General features: G+C 44.4%; 1 protein-coding gene across 7 annotated transcripts in view; it reads left to right on the top strand.

Moving 5' to 3' along the window:
• The window catches only part of LOC118099782 (kelch-like protein 29), a 225,524-nt gene that overhangs the window by 111,309 nt on the left and 95,362 nt on the right, over nucleotides 1–18,853 (top strand). For all 7 annotated transcript variants that reach the window (XM_035144545.2, XM_035144542.2, XM_035144541.2 and 4 more), the window contains 2 exons: nucleotides 1,021–1,168; nucleotides 4,619–5,128. In XM_035144545.2, coding sequence (XP_035000436.1) covers nucleotides 1,021–1,168; nucleotides 4,619–5,128 — 658 coding nt within the window. The remainder of the gene's footprint in view (nucleotides 1–1,020; nucleotides 1,169–4,618; nucleotides 5,129–18,853) is intronic.

Genomic DNA, 18,853 nt, shown 5'->3' with positions numbered 1-18,853 from the left:
TCTGGTGGCGTTGCTGTTGGAATGCATGATGGCGTGCTTGATGAAGTGGATGGCGGGTCAGCGAGGATAATGGAATTGAAGGCATGCAGGGATCAGCCAGGAGGACGCAGGAGGGGCCCGGTGACCAGGTCTTTTCTATTAACTCGGGGCGGCTGGGGTGAGCAGGGGGAATCAGGCTTGGCTCTGCCCTCGCTCCTGCCTGGTTGTTAGACCCAGCTTCCAAGCTGCAGATAGGGAGAGCAAATATTGCTCAGGGGTCCAGTGGTGATTAACCCTGTGTTTTCATCAGCCTGGGCTTGCCCGATAACATTTCTTACTCCCCTACCAGAGCAGAAATATTAAAGATATGGCTCCAAAGAAAGGCTTAGAGAACTCTCATTTTGGTTTGGTGAAGTTGAAAGGAATTTACCCCTCTGTAAAAATAAACAATATATATGTATTGTCACCTAGCCTTAGCTTTTCATTTTCTGTTAGAAATTACCTTTTTCCCTGCAAAAGAAAAAAACAGTTTTTCTGTTTACTCAATTTGTTGCATTTGTGATCAGAATTACTCATCTCCCTTAAATGAACACAATGTTTAATCCATTGCAAAATTAAGATGAACAGAATCTCGGGGGTTCTGAATTTAAATGGATTCCACACTAGAAAGTCAATTGTTATTACTTTCTAAAAAGAGAAATATTGGTCTTTCTCCAAAGACTGTTGAGGCCGTGAACAAGATTTTTCCTCCTGGTTCCCATTATACATAGGCTGTAATCAGCACTCAGTCACTCAGTGCTGATTATACGCCATGCTCCATCATTCTTACTTCAATACCTTAAAGAACAATTCAGAGGGCTGTGATTTTCTGCGTTGTTTTCATTCAATGTAATGAATTAACTATTGTACTTAAACCATAGTTGTTGAGGACATTGATTTTAGAGTCATTTACAAAGAAGGTGCACATTTCTCTCGGTTTTAGTTTTTCCCCCTCATATGATTCTCTAATAAGTGATGTTGTTTTCTGTTCCTGCTGTGCAGGTCTCTGGTCTGTCACCCGGAGACAACCAGACCCCAGGACTGCTGCTGGCTCCGGGGGTGAGGTGGGGACAGACGCCCATCAACCAGCTCACACCGTGGGACACCGATGAGCCCCCTGCCAAGCAACATCGAGACAGCGAGCCCACCGGTAATGAATCTCACACACACACACACACACACACACACACACACACACACACACACACACACACACACACACACACACACACACACACACACACACACACACACACACGCGCACACCCACAAGCACACATAAACACAAGCATGCATAAGTACTGACAGACACCTTCACACATCCACTGGTTCCACAGGATGTGAGCTTAAGGTGATATAAGTTTTGCATCATCTGTATGCCTGCACACGGCAGGTTTAACCCTGTACGTGGAGCACTCACTTTCACACACACGCTCACCCGAGACGGCTCTGGCCATCTACGCTAGCCTCCAATGCTAATGAGGCAACTTGACTGCCTTGCCCTACATAAAATACATGCTTGCCTCCACAACATGCATACTTTACATACGCAATCATGCATAATGTACGTCCACAAGCGCCATCTTTACATAGAGCAGAGTAGATATACATATAATTATAGAAGCATCACAGTGATATTAAGAAGTATAAAAAAAGAGTAAAGATATAAATCTATTTTGTTCCCTCACCAGCCGCACACCCTCCCCCCACCGCCACTCTGCTCTCATTTTATTGTCCTTGTTAATGTTATTGTGTCACTAACTGAAGCTGATTTAGTCTAAATTAAACCTGTGAAGTGAAACTCTGAAAGTCCTCCAAATGATCTCCACCAGGTCTAATTTAGACGTCGGCCTTATTCTGTTCAAGCCACTTGAAAACGTGTACAGAGCGGTCGTGTGCGCGCTCGACACTAACGAGTTCAGCCAATGTTGACGTTTTTTACTCAGTTACTTTCCTTCCATTCCTTTCCCTGCCTCTGCCCCCTGCTCATCGCAAATCTGTCTCATTCAAGAATAATGCTGGCGCGGAGCTTGTTCCAGTGGAAATTCTGGCTCAACAAATCCAGATTGTAGACAGCTGTTACTCCGTGGCAGCAAAGCATCACGCTGGAAACACGTTTCAACTCTGCTACTGCCTTTTCAGCTCGCCTCCTAATTATAACTCAGATATCTTACAAAGCCAAGAGAAGCATTTGGAGGTGCTCCTATGATGGAATGATGCGGTTGTGATCGTGACAATGTTGTGCTCTGTCTTTGCCTCCTGCGGGTTGTGCGCCCCCCTGCTGTGTGGCCACAGCTCCCCTGCTGTGCATTGAGGGTCTGGCTGAATTGGCCTTGACGTTCTGAAGACCTTATATTGTGTAATTGAGCGAGACTGGGCTCCCTGCTCACCCCTCCCACTGCGGCAGCTCCTACACACACGCACACACTACAGCATGGATTGAGGTGCGAGCAGAGTGAGATGTCACCGACCCGGCACGCTGTCGCATATGACACTCAAATCCGAGCATAGTGTTGCATATTGATTTGCGTGTGTGCGCTATTCCGAACTGTGACTGGCGTTTGCAACGAAGCCAGCTCCTTTCCACACTTCACTGAGCTGTGTTGCCAGAAAGTTCTCTGCCAACTGTGCCAGAATTAATCAACGATTTCTTTCAACGGAAACTTCCCTGTCGTGTCGGTGGCAGAAAGTTTGACTTTGGAAAATAAGTTTTATTTCTACTTTAGTCTCCTTGTACGAAAATAGTTTGATTCCATGTTTTGGGCTCAAGTCAATTGGGGAGTAAATACATGAAAAACGTTGAGCTTTTAAAAGCAAACTTGCAACTTTAAGAAACCATGTTAATTCTTAGATCCAAGGCGTCAATCAAAACCATGTACTTTATTTTGTTGACTTCGCAGGTGATGCCTATACATGTCGGTCATTGCTGGGTCATCATAATGAAATGTTTCCCTAATTATTTTTCTCTGGTAAAAGATGTAGGAAATGTTGAAGGACAAGAACATTGAACTGGAGGACACATAGGATGTGTATGTATTAATTTCTATTGAATACCATCGCTGAGGTAAAACCTTGAAAGATTATGTGATATGAATATATTATATGGACCCATTTGATTCTAACACTTTTTATCAAGATGAACCACAAAAGAGAGCAAGTGAAATACTGTGTTGGTGCCGATTAGCTCAATGACATGTGAATGGTGAACTGAATTGGCCTCTCCTCTCGAGGCTCCCGATCCCACCCTCTCCTCTCCTCTTTCTTTCTTTCTTTTCTTCTGTCGCTCTTTATCGCTCTCTCCCTCTCCGTCCCTCTCACTATTGTACTAGCGCGGTTAGTATTATGAATAACGTGGGCTTATTTCTTTTTTTCTTACTTAGCTTTTTGCATGCTTTGATTTAGCCTTTGGCCCGTTGGCAGACTGATAGGCTATTTTTGGAGCTTGGACTATGGCAGGAGGAGCAGAGGGAGACGGGGGAGTGAGAAAATCAGAGGGGGAGGGAGGGTGGGAGTCGGCGCTCAGGTCCAATATGGCCACGTCTTCCCAGCACACCCTCAGCATCCAACGCCTCAGGGTAGGGAAATGATTGGCTCAGAGTGTCTGGGTAAACACAGGCTCCAACACAGATAATAGTGCAGACTGCCACATGCACTGAGCAAGTATACTTTCGGAAAAGAGCATTTGTTCATCCAGCGGAAAAACAAATAGTTCAATCTTATTATAGTGTTGATCTTGTGTACAGATCTTTACATTGCTTTGAATATTCTTGTTTTTTGTCACGAGTCATAAACAAGCTTTGACCGAAGCGGAGCAGCACACAGTCAGTTGTGGTGTGGAGGGGAACAATCTTCCACTGCGGTTTTCTTCCTCTATTTAATCATCTGATTCCAGATTTTGAATCAGAACCCTGCACTCGTTTACTAAAATACTAGGGAATTAAATTGACCTAATCTTTCTCATTGCTTTACCTGCCTACCTAATTACCATCGTGCTAACTGTCTGCGGACCAAGTTGAACACGTCTTCTTCTTACAGCAGTCTTCAGCAACTGGTGCAAAACTTATTTGTTCCGCCAGATCATTTTGATTCTCTTTATTTCACCTTATCTGAGTCAAACAGACATTCATTCATTCAATCCAATTACAACATTATTTTTTTTTTTTAGCTGCAATGCTTTGTATCGAATAACAGAGCTTTTTTATTTTGAGAAATTGTTGAACTTTTGGGTCTAAACAATAATAATGAAAATTCAGTTTCATTTTATGAAAAACAATGAATATAAAATCTTTACTGCAGATAAACCAGGTAGGATGAACACAACGTTTTCTAACTTCACTTCACACCTTAGACTGTTTATAAAATCCTCTGCACACAACGTCCAGCACACACACAATAATAATAAGTGACTCACTAATGACAAGGAATAATTCTAAAGTGGCTCAGGAGCATTAATACTGGAAAAAATAAAACAGCCCATTTCAAGATTGCCATTTAATCAACAGACCTCTGAAATAGATATTTAGAATGGGCACTGCACTCGTGGTGTAAAAGTTGGGTATAATATTGATTATTTTCTATTCTTTGCCTGTTTGACCATCAGGTCCCGGGTCCTGGGCTGCACCGGTAGCAGCGGTGAGCCAGCCCAGCCTCCTGCCCCACACCTACGCCCTCCCTCAGCCACCGTCCTTCAACCACAGTGTGACCGCGCAGTCACCGATCATAGGAGTAACCGCATCCATGCAGACGCCAGTGCCCCCGCAACACCCGCTCATGACCGCCCACTTCCAGTCGACACAGCAGCCGCCCTCGATGGTCCTGAGCATGCCCGGCCAGCCTCCGTACCACTCGGCTCTGCCCACCATTGCACCATCAGTCCTCGCTGCCCAGGCCAACCACGTGGTTCACCCGTGCCCTCACAGCGTAATGGGCAACGGCCACCTAACCTCTCACCTCATCCAGCCCCCCGCCCTGCCTCTGACCAATGGACAGGCAGCAGCAGCGCTGGCCCAAAACACAGCTGCAGACAATCAGGACGGTCCTAACGGGCTGCAAATGCTGCGGACAGTCGGGAGGGGGAAGTACGAGTTCAGCGACCCGGGACATCCGAAAGGTAAGCGCAGCCAGCCTCAGCTGACGCTTTCAGCACAGGAGGCTTTCATAATTTTTTTAGAATCGCTCTCCTCCAGATATGGAACCTGTCATGCCAAACTTTCAAAGGCTAAATCAAAGCAGATCTGTTCTGCAATCTGAGCTCAGAAGTGAATCCAAGCCGGGGTAGGTGTCAGGTATTAAATCAATGTAGTCTTAGCTCTCTACTCCTCGTGGCCTCCCCTTATGTGAGGCCTTGCTGGAATGAAATACATAGGCCTCTGCCCTCTGCCTGTATACCAGAGCAGCTTCGATGCCAACAGTCATAAACAAGGCCACAAACACTCAAAGCAAGGGGTTGTTAAAATACAACTTGCAACCAGAGCTAATTCACTTCAGCTCCTCCAAGGTCAGAGAGTAGGGAAGTTCCCCCACTGCGGCACGGAGACATGTGCAGGGACCCTGTGGATCCTAACACGTCTTCAATTTACTTTTTGATATTCAAGGTCTTAAAATATTTGGAAAGGTAGGGGGAGGCATTAAATCTGATCTGGGTATTTTATATTCCACATCAATGACCACCTCTGCAACATCCAATACCTAGTTGATTGTGACGGTAGTAGGGTCTGTGGCTGTGATCTGCATTTTAAACTACATTAAGAACGTGATTGTCCAGCTTTTGATATCACTGGCACTGGCACTCGATAAAGTTTTGATTTGCTATTGGTTTTAGCTGTACGGACTTGGGATGACTAGGCACAGCCTTCGGGCACAGCTACCAGTCATCAGGCAGCATTCAGCACCTTCTCTCCGTCCATCACGTTGATTTATGAGAGAGGCGGGGGCATGTGCGTGTGTGTGTTAATTGTAACCTTATTTCAGGTTTTGTGTGGTGAGCAAAATTTCACGGGTAATTTTAGGAGCAGATGCAGAGGCAAGAAAGAAATATATGAAGCTTTTGTAATGACCTGGTTTTCTGCTTTAATTCACCATAAGATGCAATCTGATCTTCATCTAAATCACAACAAAACAGAAATTGTAGACAAACCTAATGTGCTTCATGTGATAACACCGAAAACAGTAATGATCATTTGTGTCTTTTCTAAATACCCATTAAAGTGGGAGGACAAAGTGGTCATATGCTTGGAAGGACACTCAAGTGTGATAGATATATACATGGAAAAGGGAAATAAGTCTATGCTGCAGCTGACAGCAGTGTGTGCCACATGGTTACATTTGCTGTTTTTACATGTGAGAAAATGTATATCCGCATTAATATTGCAATTAATGATTGCTTTTAAACTCAACACTTAACATGAATTTACTAGATCTGGAAAGAATATTACATTTTCTTTGTTTAGGTTTGAAAAGAGTCTTTACAGTCTTTAAATTTGAGTTACAAAAAGTGTGCTTGGACTTGTAAAAACCTGCAGCATTGCCTGTAGTGGATTCTTTAAGAAGAAGAACATGTCGTGCTGGTTTCAAACTGCTGCACAAAGGCAGCATCTTATATCGCCGCTGCTCTGAAATTGCTTGGAAGTGTGTCACGTTTATCTTTTCCCCGCTCGTAGTTTCGAGGCTCACAAGGCCTACACTAAACACAAGGCAGGAAGAGCTTTCAGTCCCTGCCCTCACATCTCTCTGGAAATCGTTTGAAGCCTTGTTGACTCGCACCGTGTTTGTGAAGGTGCTCCGCCGCTCCGGCTTCATGCCTGCGAGTCTGGGAGCCGTAAATTGGTGTTTGGTTTAACCTTGGAGTTTATGGCGCAGGGCGCGGGAAACAGATGCTCGCAATCCCCCGACCAATTTTCGCATTTAATGAAGCTTTTAATTTAGGTTTAGATTGTTTTCTTTTTCCAGACTCATTTTGATCAATAAAATGTGTGCAAATGAACTTGTAGATTGCAAAAAAGCAATTATTTTGGGTGGGCTGCCTGAGACATATTGAAATCAGGTAGAATTGGAAATGGATAATTAGTCGAGCTTGTCGGCTCGGGCCCAGTCTCCGTCGAGTGAGAGCTAGAATACACTGTCGCGATCCATTAACCATGTACATGTCAAAATTTGTTGACCTTCCTCTCACAAGCCAAGGAATCTGGAGTTTAATTTTAATTACAGTATTTATAAAGACCAATTTGAAAGGGAAGGGAAAGATGCAGGGTTGTAAAAGTTCAGTGGCATTTGCTGTGATTCATATGCATTCAGTTTGCATGGTTACAATTTGTCAGCTTCTGTATTTCAAAGGCAGGAGGGAAAACATCCCCGTGTCAATTTCTAGACATCATACATACTTGAAACCTGGTGCAGCCTTCTATGAAGGTCAAACTGCAAATAGAGGCACTTGAATCCCACATCTCCTCCACCATTTTTTTCCCACCGCTGTTTACCAGTGCATCAACGTTAGTAAGCATGCCATTGGGGCTATATCACAAGGACAGTGGCAATAGGCAAAATGTCGAGCGCTATGAAAATTCGCAGCCATGACGTCTTTCGGGCAGACCTGCCTGCTGACAGGAATACTTAACTTTGCCGCTGTAATAACAACAATGTCACCCTGCATGCCCTTCCCCTCAGTCTCCGCTCACTGCTGTTGTTCTGTCTCTGCGTTCTTATCTTTCTGATTATCTCTGTCTGCTGCTTCCTGTCTCTTTCCTCCCTTTCCTTCTGCCTTATCGCCCACTCCAAGAAGTCACAAATCCCAAGCTCCCACAGGTCTTATGCATTCTGTTTCAAATCAATTAACGCTGCATATCTCTGTGGCGATGGGTGCCTACTGTTCTGCTGCACCGGCATAGTGGTAAAATATGGAGGGTAGAAGCTCCCGCGACCTGCATTCTGGCTCGCTTCTGTTACAATTATCTTACAATTTTCCCTCACATACTTTTCAAAAAAGAAGAGACCGAAACGTAAGTAACGGGAGAAGAAAAGTGAAAAGACGGGAAAGCATCTGCAGGTTAGAGGTCGGTGTTTCTGCAGTCCTCTAATGACTGAGGTGAGGTCGGCGAATCTGATCCCAGGGCAGTGATTGCGGGTTACGCTCATGTCAGGTATAAAAGTATAGGCAGCAAAGGAAGTCAGAGGACGCACACACACTGGTCACAAACACACTGCTTATTTTTCTCAGGAATTTATTTCAGTAACAATTGCTCACATTGTCCAGCACAGCACACACAAACTGAAGAGTCCTGCAGGGGTCCATTTTGGCAAAAACCTGCAAACGGCACACCTGCCAAGATCCATCATGGACCCGACCCGTTGCCCGTAATTATCTCCAAGTCAAATCTGGACCCGCCCAGACCCGTTAACATACAACCCGTGGTAAACACACATGCTACAAACACATATGTCACTCACATGAAATGGGTTATGGCCTCCTTCTCCTCTCGTTGTGGTGGTTGAGTTGTGGTCTTTGAAAAGAGTCTGAATTGCCTTTGCAGCAGCTGTCAATGTTTTTCCTGCGGGTGTTTAGTTCACTTTCACCTGTGGCCGTACTTGTGAATTTATATTAAAAATAAATGGAATCTGACATGTGGGACACTTTGCTTGAAAAGCTGATGAATTATTATCCTGCAATAGATCTAACAAAGGCTGTGGCCCAGGCAAATCCAGGCATTTGTTAACATGAGAGTGTCCATTATGCCTGTGGCTGTTTTCACACCATGAGACTGCACAGTAATACTTTCTTGTGACGGTCAAAACCTGGTCAAGCGTCTCACGTCTGGGGGTTTTCAGCAGTGATTACTTGACGAGCAGTTTAAACACCAACGCCGCTACTTGGATGATTGTGTTGCTGAATGAACAAAAGTTTGAGCCGGCAGACATGACTCTCGTAAGCACTGATGTGCAGTAGAGGTTTTTGGCACTTTTTTTTTTTTTTGATGGCAAAGGCCTTGGATCTTGGAGTAGCTGACAGAGCTCTTCCTCCCTTAATCCAGCTGCACAACAGACCGCTGTGCATGTGCGCGTGTGTGCGCACAACTTCTTGGGTGTGACTGCATGGATGTTTGGTCAGATGTCAGCTTCACAGCCTTAGAGCCAAGCACGGCAGTGACAGAAATCACACTCCGTGTTTGATTTGGCTTTCCCTTCAAAGGGAGCAATTTGTCTTCGCTCTGCATCAGTGGGCACATCAACAACTGTGTGCTCCTCAGTCTGCGTGGCTGTGTGTGTGTGTGTGTGTGTGTGTTTGTCATATTCGTCTGTGCTGGTGTTCACTGTGTATGTTGTGTTTGTGTACGTCTTCTCACATGCCATATGTTTGTGTGGCCATGTGTGAGGATTCACACAGAGCAGCTTGAAGGCAGCTTTAACCTCATCACCTACTGAGATATGTCAGTCACTGAGCTGTGATCTGCCTACCTGGTTTCTCCATCCACAGCAGGGGTTTTTCCTAATACCTGCCTGCCATAGTGCACACATCAAACCACTCGCCATCTTGCCATCTTGTTAATTTCCCTCACACCACATGCTCCTAGGACATTTTGTCTTCATCTTCTCTTCATTTCCCTCAACCTTGGTTTTTATCATAATAACAGGATTTGACCAAGCTATCAATCGTTAAGCCTTTTTTCCACTGGTCAAAAAACCCACTAACACCCATTAACATCTGGCTTTAGTTTGCAATGGGAATGGATTCAATCGACATTCACTCTCGGGTAGACACACGGTTTTTCATCAGCTCTGATCGGCACTGATGGAAACGTGACACTCGGCTGAATTCGCTAATTTGGCAAGACGGCGAGATGAGAGAGCTCCTTTGTTTCCAGCACATTTGTGACGTCAAACATGATAAACTGGGGGAAAAGAACTGCAAGACACAGTCCTCTATTTGCAATGGGAAAGGAGTCAATCCCCTTTTCTTAGCAGGTTTAAAACACCTGCGTGTACCTGCTACTTTTGGTGTAGAAGAGGTATTAAATAATCTATCCACATCTGTAGCTCCATCCACAGCTAAGGCAACTGTCAGCAACTTGTTTTGTGAAATGTGGGAGGTCTGGCGTTGTTGTGAAAGACGCACAAAAGAAAAAAAAGCAAACAAAAGAACAGGAGGAGGCGAGAGTAGAGGAGAGTGTGAACATCAGAGAGAGGGAGATGCTGAGAGCTGATTCTCTGTGTGTCTATTGACCAAGTCATTAAAATCGATGGCTGTCCTGATGAATATCTGCCGGGGGAAGCTAGTGCCGAGCTCAGCAGGGACGGACTCACTCGCTGCAAAATGTGATTGAGCACCATTTAAAGGCAACTCATGACTGGGGAAAACACATTAGTAATCAAAAGGAAGCTATGATTCCCACACATGCGAGCCTGTTTTTCTAAGATTTACCGCTGTTAAACCATGCCAGCCCCTCAAATGATGTTTTTGATATTGTTTTCCCGGCCTCGTTTTCGGCTCCGAGCTGAGACGACTGCTGGGAGCTGTGGTAAAGGCAACTTTCTCCCCCTTTTTTTTTTTCTTCTTGTAAATGCCTAAAAATAAGCAGCTGCTGAAATACAGCCACTGCACAGGTTGGATGGTTTAGCTGGGAATGTAGTTTCAGATCTGTCGGGCCACCTGCTGCAGCACGGAGCATGTGGCTCCTTCGCCCTCTTTTCTTATGTCAAACATCATTTTAATGCTTCCCTCCTCCTCACTGCCCTTTACCGGCTCCTCTCTCTCCCACACACACACACACACAAACACACATGCATGTGTAAGCACAGACACAGGGACGCTCTCACGCCATTACTAGGGGGGGACACACTGGTCGCACACCTCCACCATCGCACACATTAAGCAGCACCCAGCAGCACCCAGCCTCCCCGCTCTGCCCAGGAAGTTCATCTTCCAGTCAGCTCACATCAGCCATCATCTGGGGACCGAGCTGCTCCGGAGCTGCTAGTGAATGCAATTAAGATGCCTTGCCGAGTTAAGATCAGTGTTTTTTTTTTGGCTGTACGGCGAGACGGGACTGGACTCGGTGCACCCAACGCCGGCTCAGCTTTCCTCCGCTCTAACCGCTTCATCTGCCTCATCTTCCCTATTTAAACTTCAACTTCAATTATGCATTCATTTTTGTTTACTTTCGGACAGAGCATATTGGCTCTGTGGAAACACCGTCCACCGGCGTATTGGTTCTTGAGCTGTTACTGCTGCAATATTGCAGCTAAGTGAGGAAATTATAGATCACCAAATGAGTACGATAGTGACTGTTTACAAGGCCACACTGTGTGTGCTGGTGTTGTTTAATTAAAGGAGATAACGTACCTGTTATTTCAAGACTTAGGGTCTTAGCACACCAATTCTGTATTTTCCGTGAGAGTTTTTTAATCCGTCATCCAGTTAAAATTGTCACACGCAGACACCTTGAACTCAGAGTTGGATGCGGGTCTGTTCGCTCTGAGACTTCGCAGTAGAAGATACGAGCCGTGAGGATGATTTCGTGGTCCTCTCACTTATTGAAAAAAGGAAAAGTAAACATTGGTTCGGTCCAATCTTGAGAAGCCATCAGGAACAAGGAGAATTTCATCTTCTCACACAGGAGCTGCAAATTTATCCTGTCCGCTTCCAAGTCTATTTCAGGACGCCAGTGGTCCAGTTTGATATGCTACCAGCACTCAGACTGCATATCAAAAAGAAGATTACACATATCTTTAATCCAGATGATCTCAATCCCACATAGAACATTTTTTTTGACCCAGATTCAGCCCACACTGCCACACTGTCATCTGGCCCACATACTATGTGGTGATTCCACGGTACCGCACTTGGGTCGTCCAATCCTGTTTACCAGATCCACAAGTAATCCATAGCAATACTGCATGTCAACCAAAGATGCTATTTGGGCCTTATTTGCCATTTACCACATGGGCCACTTTAGGATCACATCCAGATTACACCTTGCCCAAAAAAGGTTCACACTTGTTTTGGGATAATTTGGCCACTTTTGCTATTTTACAAGTGGGCCTCTTTAGTCTCACATCCATTTTGTCTGGGCCAAACGAAGGCCAGAAGTGCCACATCACTGGCTGAGGTGGCCCATCCCAAACAAAATGCAGCAAATTAAACCCGTTGCAAAAACTCTAAAGGACAAAGCTTTTGGAGTTTGTGTGTAAGCGTGATTGACACAACATGAGGTCATATTTATGAGCAAAGACCTTTAATCAAATCTCATCAAAGGTCGTTGTTTTTTATAGTTTTACCTTGTTACATGTTTATGATGTTACTACAAGTAATAGTGACACACACACACACACACACACTGCACATCTCTCACCTCGGTGATATTCCTCTGCCGGCTAAAGGAGCTGCCTGCAGTCATCAAGGAGCCCGCAGTGTTATCAATATTATTAGTGGTGCATAAATATTCATTTTGATTCAACCACAGGAACACACTGTTAGCATGACAGGCTGTTCAAACCAGTTATTAAAAACACAGCCAGTTTGTGATAGCCACAGTGAGACCATTAATCATAGCATGCACATTAATTAAACCCTCCCCTTTTTCTTTCTCTCCCTCTTCCCCCGTCTGCATCGCTCTTTCCTCCTCGATAGAGTGCAGACTGCATCCTCGCTGCACATGATACAAAAGTCTTCCACGAAGACAAATATACGGAATTTGGCGATAGGGATGTTTCCTTTTTCTTAATTTTTAATATCAAATATGCTGACTCGGATCAGCGTGCACGCAGAATGAGCGCTGGCAAATTAATTAAAGCCGACGCAGTGTTGCGCTGGGTGACGATATCTTAAAGCTATCTACATCAGGATTAGCTAAAGCAGAACCCCGGTTATTATGATTCCAAAACAGGCTTAACTTGAAATATGAAATGCATGGATTTTCAAGTGTTTTTTTTTTTTTTACTATCTCTCTCTCTCTCACAGTGTTCCTTAGTTCTAGATAACTTCAGTGGGAATCGAAATGGGATTCACGAGCGCCGAGAACGTTGCAAATTATTAATGAGGCTGAAATTTATTCCAGTCACTGTGGACTCAGTATGCGCAGGTAATTCTCTAAAATGAATACATGCAGAATGACGGCGATATGCGTATGAGTAACCTTGGCACACGGGTCCATATGGGGCCTACATATCAATGATATTGACTCAAACATCTCGTTTTGGAGCGGCGGGAGTGGTCTGGAGACCGCTGGGCTCCGTGTTCGGATGAAGCCCAGCAGCAACCCGACGCCGTCTCTTTAACTTTGGCTAAGGATGGCTCCTATTGAGACGTCTAACTGTTTTCTAGTACCGCTCGGCCTCTCAGGAGAGAGGGAGGGGAGAGGGAGGGGAGTAGCAGCAGTGTGTCACAAGAGCGAGAGAGGAAAGCTGCTTGCCCTCGTTCTTTCTCTCCCTCGTTATCGTATTTTAAAGGAGAGGAGCCCCCCCGCCACGAGCCCCATACATTACATCCCCCCGCAGTTAATACAGGGACGGTGGATAGCTCATTAAGATTGATCATTCCTCGTCCACCTCCGCCATGCAGAACGCGGCGGCGGCTTCATTAATCACCGGGATTTGGAGATAAAGCTCAGTGGTGGCGGCGGCGGCGGCGGCGCAGTCACAGGACCCGGAGCCCGACAGCCCGGCTGCTACATGCATAATCACAGACGCGGTGCAGCCAAGGAGCAGCAGGCCCGGCTCCCTGCCATGCTAGAGGGGGCACCCGTACCTACACCTCCCCCTCCCCATCCTCTCCTCAAACTACACTCTCCTCCTCCCTCCCTCCTTCCCTCCCCCGCCCCACCTGTCCTCTTCACTGCAATTGTCTGTCTGTTGATTTCACCCCCAATCTCCCACTCCTGACGTCACCGCTCCTGTGCTGTCGTCTCCCAGCATCCTCCCCACCCCCCACCCTCACCCCAGCATCCACCTGCTTCTCCTACCCTCTTATAGCCTTCTGCTTTTTTCGTCTTCCCTTTTTCCACTCTTTCCCTCGATATATTCCATCCTTACTCTACCTGCCACCTGTTCCACGCTTCTGTAACTTCTTTCTGCTTCCTCCACTCATGCTGGAGTTGGTAGCCATTTCTCTAATAGCCAGTTTTTTTCTTCTAATGCCTCAGTTAGCAAAGTGGCAGAGGGAAATTTACGAGAGGGAAAAATTCAAAAGGAAAAAAACCGGTAGAAGTCCAGGTGGATATTTTCATCTGAATCATCCCATCAATCTGTCTCTTTTGCCTTATTACCCTCACAAAACGTCTGCACTTTTTGTCCAGAGCCACCTCCAGCTTGTCGAGCATTGTAATTACTTTTATATGAAATCTTTATGACTCTGTTTAAATCACCCTCCTACTGTTTAAAGTTGACATCCACGGATGCTTCAGGCCCCATTTGTCTGTCAAAGAAGAGAAAAGACGATTTTTTTTGTCTTTTATTCCTTTCAGGTTTATTTCGATTTAATTTTGCGTTCATGAAATAAACAGGATTCTCGCTCAACAATCGATACGAGTGCTGGGTTAGATTTTAAAAAGCAGTAACTAACCGCTCAATTTGGATTTTAGCTGTGATCACATCCCTGCTCAGTTATAACATCTATTGTAGGCAGGTGGAGGCTCGAGATAAGGACTTTTCCTTTCCCGCTGCTTTTCTTTCCCTCTGTGACACTTTGTTATGCTGTTTTGTGCTATGAATTTTAAAGCAAATCAAAGATATTATTAAATTGAACAGCCCTTGTTCCGACAGTGAATCACTGACTAAACATTTTCTGAGGAAGCCTGTAATGGTTCTTTAATTTTTTCAGGTTTTTCAGTTTTTTAGTTTTTTTAGTTTTTTAGTTTGATGGCTCTTTTGTTCAACTGAGCTACTTTTTCTGAAGCAATTAACCTTGTTGCTTCTTTACATCACAATTAATTTAGAAAGAAATCCACAGTTCTTTTTAATTAAAAGCAGCATTACAACGACACACAAATACCATATTCGGTTTAGTCCTACATTTTTTAAACTTCTTGGAAATATTACATGATTGATGTTGAAACTGTTAAAAGTAATGGCTAAATGGGTGAAATGGATAATGCTTGCAAACATAATTCAGATCGTTAGCTTAAGTATCAGATGAGTGGCATGAGGGAAGCTAAACGTCATGAATAAATAGTTTAAATAGCTAGATACATTCATAGAGCTTTTAGAGGTGAATAGAGATTTTGATTATCAGGCATATTATTGTAACCATCTAATGTACTCTTACTACAGGCTTAGAGATTGTGAAATCATGTAACATGCTCCTGTAGAAAGATACAAGTCCTTGTGATATCAACTGTGTTGTATGGAAAACGTGTTTTATTCAAGAAGAAATACACCACCCACAATCCTCGGGTGAAATAGTGACGTTTAGGATTGGTGGAGCTCGGTGGTAACACAGCCGTGAAACTCATGTCAGCTGTGATTGGCTAGGTTACTAGACTATACACTATATGAAACACTTTATACATAGATGCAAGGTAAAACTACAATATATTCCAACACTATATTAACAATAAAGTTATATTCAAGAGGATGCGCTGGAAGTTGCCTGAAGGAAATCTTTCGCAATGATTTATGGGATGCGCAGCTCCGTCACTCCAACAAAATGATGTACGCAGTCTTGTACCTTCGCCTTTTCCTCCATATTCCTCCATATTTTTTGCTCTGCATCAACTGTTTAATGGTCACGATTAATCTCATAGCTGGTCGACCTGGTTCCGGGCTTGAAACTCCTTTTATGAGGATTTCCTGAAATGTCAGTGGAGAAAGTGATTTGGGAAATTTACTTCCAGAACCAGAGCTGTTTCGAGGCCACCGCTACGCTCCATTCATCTGGTTTACCAATAGTAATGGACAAACACTTGAAAAGGCAAAAGGCAGCTATGTGAAGGCAAATTTAACCAAAGCAAACACCGACAGTTCAAGTGGGTGAAAAAGACAAATCTGTTTTATTTTTCTAAATAGTGTCAGATAATAATCTTTTAATAATTCATGTTCAGGATGACAACCGAGATTGACAAACTGTTATTGTATATGGTTTAATGTTAACTTAGCCTATATATATGGTTTAATCTATAGCAATTATACTTGTTTCATAAGCATTGCATTTGTTTCATCTGTAGAATTTTTTAATAAAGCAGAAGTGGAAGTACCTCACAGAAAAACTGTACTCAGACACGGCACTTGAGTAAATTGTTTTTTTCTTCAGCATTTTTTAAGGAAAATTTAGAGCCTAATTTCAATCGTCTCATGTACATCTGGGCCCCATCCCAAATTTTAGAACACTCACTGCTGAATGTGCTGCCTGCATTTGTGATGAAGTGTGACACCGTTGCTCAGAGAATATCATGCATTGAGTATTCGGGAGAGGTCTCCAACTGGAACAGTGCCATTTGCCTCCATGAGACGTGCACGACCCGCGGTTACGTGGGAGCAAATTGATTTGTGTGTCAAGAAGTGTCAAAGTGAATGTATGTTATACCCTCAAACAGGCCTGCATCTCAAACACCTAATGTCAGGGGCTATCTAATATGACAAGATTAATTGCCCCGAGTCAAATGTCGATGTGTTATTCCACGCATCGCCCATGAAATGGGTAGTAATGCATTATCAATGAGGCTGAGTGTAAACACAGCAGATGTTGCGCAGGAAGCCGGTCAATATCGAATGTTTTTTCTCTTAATAAGGAGCCATAATTGCAACAGGGAAGGAACTCAGTATTCAAAACAGCAGCAGATGTGCGGTAGCATCTCAGCAAGAAAAAAGAAAAAAAATAGTCCAGAAGTTGTTCAGCAGCATTAGTTCGCTAATGTTCACGGTGTGCCCTCTTATCTGAGTGCCGAGCCCAAACTTCTTTCTCACGTAGAAACTTTTAAATGGGTTTGATAATGTATGCAGGGCATCTAATAAATACTAATGACAGGACCAGACATTAGCAAGAATGGCTCCCCTCTCCAAGTCATTATTCCGCAGATTTAGCAACTGACTCGGCATGTGAAGATACAGTATATAACTCCTCTGTGACACGGACAAATGATAATGGCCCGGATGGCAATCAAGAGATCTTCGTAGGCTAGTGCTGCACTCTGTACGCTAAATAGACTTGAAGCTTTAGCAGTAATACAGGCCAGGATGAGATGTCTAAAACAGTAGTACGCTTTTACCATATTAAGTTCACGCAATGTGTTGTGGTGCTAGAGGCTGCGGCTCTGAATAATAGTCTTGGTTACTATCACTATTCTTCTGCTGTAGTCGTTGCACCCGCTCTCTCTCACATACAGACGTTGTTTTCTTATGTAATTTCTTACATTGGCCGGGTGGCAGGATTTAAAAGAAAAAGTGCTGGTTTAGGGAGTTAAACTTGGATTATAACTTTACAAGAACACATCAGCCACACACAAGCAGCGGAGCATGCTGGACACAATCAGAATTTGTGGGGCAGCGCAGTCGTCTAATGGACTGTTTTCTGTCCCCGAGGAGGGAGCCAGAGCGGCAGATGGAAAGAAAGGAGAGAGGGAGAGAGAGAGGCAGGAATGAAAGAAAGCGCAGACAAAAAGAAAGAAAAAAAAAAAATCTGATGAAATGCAAAGATTACTCGCCTGACTCCACCGTAGGCCTGGGAGCTCATCTCAGGTGTGCACTCTGCTGCGAAGGCCCCCTCATACAACCTAACCCTGCCGCTAACCTTTCTGCTTGGGCTGCTGTGACTTTCACAAAGTTACACAGTAAACACATTGTCTTTGGGGAGGGAGGGGTATGTGACATTTATCTTTAAGCCGCGCAGGTGACATGGGAATTTTTTGTTGTTGTTTCTGTTTCTCTGTTTGTTGTAGTCGGGTCGTGCCGCCGCTTCGGGTCATCTCGGCCGCAATGTCGCCCCGTAGAGACCCAGTATCGCACATGTGCAAAGAACGCAAGGAATGCACGCAAACCAAGCTCATAAACACTGGCGAGGTGGAAGACAAGACGGCGTAGCTACATTCTCTCTCACACACACCGGCATCTGTCCTCAGCCAGCAGTGCGTGCCTTGATGTGAAAGGTAGAAGTGAGCCTCGCACAGGAGCAGGCTTTTGGTTTCGGGCCGCGGAGGAGAAAGTAACTTTGTACTTTTAATTAGTGCATAAGTGGAGTTTGCACTTTGTTTTATTTCAGGTCTGCTTGTACTCTAAATACTCAGAAAGGTGAAACCGCTTGACAGCTATTCTTAAAGGAGCATATACGCATAATTTCCTTCGAGTATTTTCAACATTGAATGCACAACTGTACCTCGTATTTCCCTAATGGCAAAAACTAGCTGCCTGTTTTAAGGAGCAGTTTCAGCAGAACTTGGATTTAAAATGCAGATTTATGGTCTGGCACAGCTGCATTTCATCGTCCACGGCAACAGCGGTGGGGGGCGTCTGCATCATTTGTTCCGCTCATGAACCTGATCACCAATAGCACAGATTGTGAAGTTGAAAAGCTGTAAATCCAATGTGTCACGATATTCAAGTTTTCCACTTTTCATATCAGGAAAACTGCAATAGACCCTAAAACAAAATAATTTCAATAGTGATTAACTGAAGCCCCTTTTCCAACCACCAACATCTACGAATATCTCACTTCATCATCAGCTCCCAGGTCTAACTCTGCAGTAGACAGGTTTTCAGCGGCTCCAGCTCGGATCGGCAGTGACACGACACCCGGCTGAATACGCTATTTTGGCAAGACAGCGAAGTGAGAGTGCGCCTCATTTGTTGTGTTCATGACGATGGACATGACAGGTAGCACCTTTTGGCAAAAAAAAAAACTGACTCATCTACTGGCAAT

The sequence above is a fragment of the Hippoglossus stenolepis genome, chromosome 20 (genome assembly GCF_022539355.2).
Source record: "Hippoglossus stenolepis isolate QCI-W04-F060 chromosome 20, HSTE1.2, whole genome shotgun sequence".
In the NCBI taxonomy this organism is placed as follows: domain Eukaryota; kingdom Metazoa; phylum Chordata; class Actinopteri; order Pleuronectiformes; family Pleuronectidae; genus Hippoglossus; species Hippoglossus stenolepis.
The sequence above is the reverse complement of the archived record's forward strand: the minus strand, read 5'-3'. Positions and strand labels throughout refer to the sequence as shown.